This window comes from Lactuca serriola, chromosome 2, assembly GCF_051521515.1.
Source record: "Lactuca serriola cultivar US96UC23 chromosome 2, Lser_US96UC23_V15, whole genome shotgun sequence".
In the NCBI taxonomy this organism is placed as follows: Eukaryota; Viridiplantae; Streptophyta; class Magnoliopsida; order Asterales; family Asteraceae; genus Lactuca; species Lactuca serriola.
The window spans coordinates 173,731,096-173,737,881 of NC_136409.1; the positions used below are offsets into that span (position 1 = coordinate 173,731,096).

Below are 6,786 nucleotides of genomic sequence, written 5' to 3' on the forward strand. Positions count from 1 at the left end.
TCTAAATAATCTTTTGTCGAAAAGTCGTTTTCGACCCTATTATCTCTAAATTAACTAGTCCGGATCTACGGGAGTTACAGTCAAGGATCGGAAGGTGGTTGGAAATGAAGCACAGCTCATAGATCTGAAGGTATAAAAGGTTGACGTCAACGGTGATGACGACAGTTCACTAAAGCAGGGACAGTGGAGGTCATCAGATGTCATCAGATGTCATATGGACGTCGCCGACAGTGGCGACAGTTCAAATGTAATGGTGGTGGCTAACAACGATGTTATAGATCCGGTGGTGGTTTGATGTTCTCGACGTCAGCGATTCACTGGAGCATCGACAATGGTGGTCGTCGGAGGTCTCATCGTCGTCGTCGGCGATGGTGGCGGCAGTTGAGGTGTAACCGGTGGTGGAAATCAAATGGAGAAAGAGAGAGAGAGAGAGAGAGAGAGAGAGAGAGAGAAAGAAAGAAAGAAAGAAAGAAAGAAAGAAAGAAAGAGAGACCAAATCGAAATCTTGATGTGATTTTGAATATAATGAATATTGTGTAAAAAGTGGGTTAAATAAAGCTATTAGTTAAAACGACAAAAATATTTTTAATGAGAATGGTTCTTAACCTTTTGGGGTTCTCGCTTTCTCTCTCTCTCTCTCTCGCTCTCTCTCTCTCTCTCTCTCTCTCTCTCTCTCTATATATATATATATATATATATATATATATATATATATATATATATCTAGGTTCAAATGTAGATTGACATCTATTGTGCGGACGTGTGGACAATGTTATTTTGCGAAAATGACAAAGAAAATATATTGTTTAATAATGTGAATACATTCAATCTTACATAACTATTGTCATTATCACACATTGTTACTAGTTAAATTGTCTATAAAGTTATTATAGATTTTTTTTATTATTCTCATTCTGTCAGAATGTTTATTGCGACGTATTATATAATAATGAAAATGAGTGAAAAACGATGTGTGAGAATAAAAATGAATAACAATTAGTGAGAATGACAATAATTGTGTGAGGTTGAACGCAATTACTTTACTAAACAACATATTCTCTTAGTAATTCTCATAGAATGGTACTATCCACATGTCCGCACAATAGTTGTCCATCCATATTATAATCCAGCTGTATATATAGGGCTATGTTATAACCTCTCTCTCTCTCTCTGTGTGTGTATATATATATATATATATATATATATATATATATATATATATATATATATATATATATATATATATATATATATATATATATATGGTTAGGTTCATGTGAGACAACCTAATTTTGTAAGATTGTGACGCAACCTTAACCACTCATTTAGTAGATAAAAAAAACATTTTTAAAATGCAAAATAATTGAAAATTTTCGAATTTTTTTCAAATATTATTTTCGGAATTTATATTTTCCAAAAAAAAAATACCAAAAAAATAAAAAAAATAAAAATAATAAATAAAAAATACATTTTCTTACATATTCTAGTAGAATATTAGAATACTAGGTGTGAACCCCGTGTATTACACGGGTTATAAAAAAAGTTTAATATAAAATTATAACCATTACATTTTTTTAAAGTAATAATTTTATATAAATATAATAAATAAAATAAGTAATTTAATATATAATATAATGTATTTGAAAAGTCGTAAGGCATTTCTTATGAATTTAATAGAATCATCCACTTTACATATATAAATCTCACTAAAATGTGGGTTTTAAATTTAAGAAAATGCAAAATACAAGAAAATGACAAGTGGAGAAAAAAAATAACTCAAAAACTCTTAGAAAATGACAAGTGTCAAATTCAATGTGAACATGACATTTGCCAAAATTGATTTTCATTTGTTATGTTAGATTCTACATATCTGACAAATCTTGTACAATATTCTAACATTTTAAAAATCAAATTAAAATATTTACAGTATAATATATTATTAGAATATTTCACGTATGTTTAAAAAAAACGGTAATTTTATTTATTTATTTATTATTATTATTTTTATTTTTTTAGGTAATTAAAGTTCCGAAAATAATAATTAAAAAAAGAATTTATGGATTTTTCTTTTTGTTTTGCATTTTAAAATTATTTTTAGATTTGGTCTCACAGTCTCACAAAATTAGCATGGTCTCAAATGAACCTGAACCTATATATATATATATATATATATATATATATATATATATATATATATATATATATATATATATATATATATATATATATATGGGAGAGTTCAATTGAGAAAAAAAAGGTTGAGAATGGGGGAATCATTCTCAGCCACTCATTTGTTTTTGCCGCAAAAGTCTCCGTCGTACAAGCGGAAATGGGAAATGAATAGACATGTGTTTTTCCAACAAAACATATTTCCTTAAACTATGTTAATCATTACCTTAATATATACAAAAACATAGTTTTTTTCATTTTTTTTTTAACTTTTAGAAGCTATTTTTATCAAAAAATAATTTTAAATATACAAAAATTCATGATTTTTTATTCTCTACAAATAGATATCCATATTGATATAGTTTTAAGATAAAATAATTTTTTTTTATATTTTCAGGTATCGTTATTCATAAGTGAATAAAAATGAATCAGATTTTATTACAATACATTCGTTATTCACTTATGAATAAAAAGTATGATTTATTTTTTTTACAATTTAAGTATCATTCATATATGAATACTGTATATAATAAACATAGTATATTCATATTTAAATATTGGACGATTTATTCACTTGCGAATATTAACATAGTATATTTATTTGTGAATATTAGATAGTATATTCACTTATTAATATTAAATGATATTTCATATGTGAATATTACATAGTATTACATGGTATATCAAATGTGAATATTACATAGTATATTATTCACTTGTGAATATTAGATGATATATTCACTTATTAATATTACACAGTATATTCACATATGGATATTACAAGGTATATTCACTTGTGAATATATTCACTTATGAATATTAGAAGGTATTTTGACCAATATATATAATTTTTATATGTGATTCACATATGAATAACATACAAACTTGCATATTTGTTTTGTGTTTTTAATAATCATATACTAATTCAGGTAAGAAAACATATTCATATGTGAATATAACGTGGTAATTTAGTTTATGCATTTCATCAAACAGTTGGAGTGCATACAAGTAAACTATTTTAAAAATGTTAAAAACATCAAGTTATCAATTCCAAATCATCATATACTTCCGATTTCGACTTCAGATGCGACATCCTATGTCTGATCAATTTCTCATTTTGATTTTGATTTCCGAAAATCCGATTGGGAACCTGTGAATATCAATTCTGAGTCTTTCAGTGTCGACTGTGACTGCGAGTCCAGAACTCCGATTCATATCTCATGAACAACGAAGAAATTCCGATTCCAACTGATTTCGTTTGCGAATCTGGGAAATTCCAGTTCCAAATCCGTTATGAACTTTAACAAATGCTTGCAAGCTACGAACATTCAGAGTATTCAACAAAGAAATCGATGAAATTGATGAATTTGGGTTGCGAATCTGTCTTGAACGGCAAACCTCCCAGTCACAAATATCGATGATTGATTAACACTGGATGACATTGATGATGGTTTAGTTGAAGAAATCTGGATAATTTTTGAAGTTGGAGGAGAAATTTTGATGATGAACGAACTGTTACGAATTCTCTATAGTTACGTATTTGAGATTAAAAGTTATTAACATATTTACAAGTTTGCCACTGTATCTTTTTATGCTTAGTTTAAATGAATGGTTGAGAATGATTTCCCCATTCTCAACCTTTTTTTATTTCCTCAATTGAACCCACACACACACACACACACACACACACACACACACACACACATATATATATATATATATATATATATATATATATATATATATATATATATATATATATATATATATAGTTAGATTATTTTGTTCTAACTATTTATTGTGTGAATGTAGGATTGATTCTGGACCAATCATTTTAGTTATTTTAAGAAACTAATTAATGCATATTATATGTTGAAGATATAATGAGTATTAATTAAATCTTCAGCATTTAATATGCATTAATTACTTTATTAAAATAACTAAATTAATTGGTACAAAATCAATCTTACATGCACATAATAGATAATAAAAACATTTGAACCTATATATATATATATATATATATATATATATATATATATATATATATATAGAGAGAGAGAGAGAGAGAGAGAGTTAGGTTATTTTGTTTTCACTATCTATTGTGTGCATGTATGACTGATTCTGGACCAATTATTTAAGTTATTTTAAGAAAGTAATTAATGTATATTAAATGTTGAAGATATAATGAATATTAATTGCATCTTCAGCATTTAATATACATTAATTACTTTTTTAAAATAACTAAAATAATTGGTCTAGAATCAGTCATACATGCACATAATAGATAATGAAAACATTTGAACTTAACTCTCTCTCTCTCTCTCTCTCTCTCTCTCTCTCTATATATATATATATATATATATATATATATATATATATATATATATATATATATATATATATATATATATATGGAACAAATTTATATCTAGATGAAAGACTTTTTTTAACCTTAAAAGTTTAAACTTGCGTGGAAGCCATTAATTGAGAATAAACAAATATGACATTCTCTTCATCTCTTGTGATATGATAAGCAGGAGATAATTTAGAAGATAACATATATACAAAATTTTAATAAGAAAGTTATAGGAGTGGAAATTCTGATCTTTTTCTACAATAATTTTATATTTAAAATATTTGAACATTGACCTGCAACTGCAAGACAAGCCCTTAAATTCTAAAACATGTAGGGCTGTGCATGGGTAATATATAAATTTAACTAATTAACAAGCTGCTGATGAACTAGAGTAGGGACTAAAAAAGTCTCTTTTAGGAGCCATAGTAAAAGGGATGTTCTTGGACGCAGGATTGGTGTCGCCGTTCTGTTCACATGACGGACACATGGTGAGAGTGGCCGCCGGCATCTGCATGTAGATGGGTTGCAACAATTTTTGTGTTTTCAGTTCGTGAACCTCTTGCCGGAGTCTTTGATTCTCATCGGTTAATCTCTTGCAGCATTTCTTTAAGTACTCGCAATCCACCTCCGTTTGCTTCAGTTTCGTTCTAAAATTTAACGAGAAAAACAAAGATCTTCTTCAGTTAATTGATCTTACATTTGAAAACTTTTAGAAATCAAAATTCGGTTAATTACATATATATCTGGAGTAAGTAAACAATACCTGGCCCTCCTGTTCTGGAACCAAACTTCAACTTGTCTCGGCCTTAGCTTGAGGTCCCTTGCCAGCTTTTGCTTTTGTTGCTGCTAATATTCAACACCAATCACTGTTAGCTAATTACAGATTGATGTAACTGATATGATAATAACTGTATTAGTATATAAGTATATGACTAAATAAAGCTTAGCTCTAAAAGATCAAAAAATTACAGGGTTCAAAGAGGTATGCAATTTAAAGGCTTCCTCAAGTAGTCCAGACTGAGCTTTGGTTAACCTGAGTTTCTTCCTTCCATTAACACTACCATCTTCATCTTCTTCACCATCTTCACCACAAGTATTAATCGCCCCTACTCTCTCTGATTCTTCGCTTGCAACATCTCTTTCCCTCTTCACACTCGCATTAGAGAATGATGAGCCACCACCGGCACCACCATATGAATCACCTGAAAGAGCCAAGCTTAGCGATGGCTCAAGGGGGTGATCGAAGCTCAGGTAAGGTTTTTTGGTGGGCTTCGTCGTGTTTTCAGCCATGGATGATGAATTAAGGCCTAGCTCTAGTACTAGTTCAGCCTTGGCAAACCCATGGAAACCCATTTGAATATTTGAATTAAAATATGAGATTGAAGTGTAGAAGGAGAAAGTACGGTGGGTTGGAAGATTGGGAAGAATATCAAGGAGAAAAAGGAGCGGATATAAGAAATAATTGGTGGTTATGATTATTAATAACGAAATAAATGAATGGTACAAAATAAGTGTGGGAAAACAATTTAATTGATTAATCAATGGAAAAAAAAGGCTAAATTCTCTCTATACAACATGTATTTATAAAGCATACACTACTACAACATTGATTTTTAGTGACTGAAAGATCCATCATTGGAAAAAAGGCTAAATGCTCTCGATAGATTTATGATTTTTTAAGATATTATCTGATACAAGATAAAAACAAATATGACCCAACATGATATTTGATGACAATATGTCGACTCATGTGAAGATGCCAAATCGTTAAAGAAACTTCGACGTTTCTTTCTTCATTGATAATGATGTCCATCATCTGATAAAATACTTCCGGGTTAATATGTCTATTTTGTATGATGAAACAAAGCAAATTTTAATCTAATACATAAAGCTTTATATTATAACAATCTCAGGAATTGAAAAATATGTCTTTTCATAAAGTGTTGAGGGTTAAGTCTCTTGACTAGAGCCATTGGTGTTCACTCAAACATAGTTACATAAGACCATCCACACTCCATTCAACTCATGGATAGTTGAATAGGGTGCCAAGTAGGAGAAAGATCGTATACTTTCAAGTCAATTTTTAAAAAGTCAATAAATTTGCATTAGAAATCCATTCAGCCGTTCAATGAACATTGAACTCTATATTCTCTTTGTTCCATATTATATTTGAAATATAATCTATTGAACTCTTATTGCATTCTCATCATGATGCCTTAAATTCAAATAACTACCAAAGTCTATGTTTAAATCAGTGT

At 28.9% G+C, this 6,786-nt stretch overlaps 1 protein-coding gene across 2 annotated transcripts; it reads right to left on the reverse strand.

Annotated features, from left to right (window-relative positions):
• Positions 1 to 4,718: 4,718 nt before the first annotated feature.
• Positions 4,719 to 6,098, reverse strand: LOC145087456 (homeobox-leucine zipper protein HAT22-like). 2 transcript variants are annotated; one of them, XM_079025404.1, is made up of 3 exons: positions 5,498 to 6,098; positions 5,292 to 5,374; positions 4,719 to 5,175 (listed from the first exon to the last, which is right to left on the reverse strand). In XM_079025404.1, the coding sequence occupies exons 1-3, from the start codon at positions 5,879 to 5,881 to the stop codon at positions 4,896 to 4,898; spliced, it is 747 nt and encodes a 248-aa protein (XP_078881530.1). In that variant the 5' UTR covers positions 5,882 to 6,098; the 3' UTR covers positions 4,719 to 4,895. The 2 variants fall into 2 exon arrangements, with proteins under 2 accessions (XP_078881530.1, XP_078881531.1); XM_079025405.1 differs by having other exon boundaries at positions 4,730 to 5,175; positions 5,292 to 5,371; positions 5,498 to 6,078.
• Positions 6,099 to 6,786: the final 688 nt, after the last annotated feature.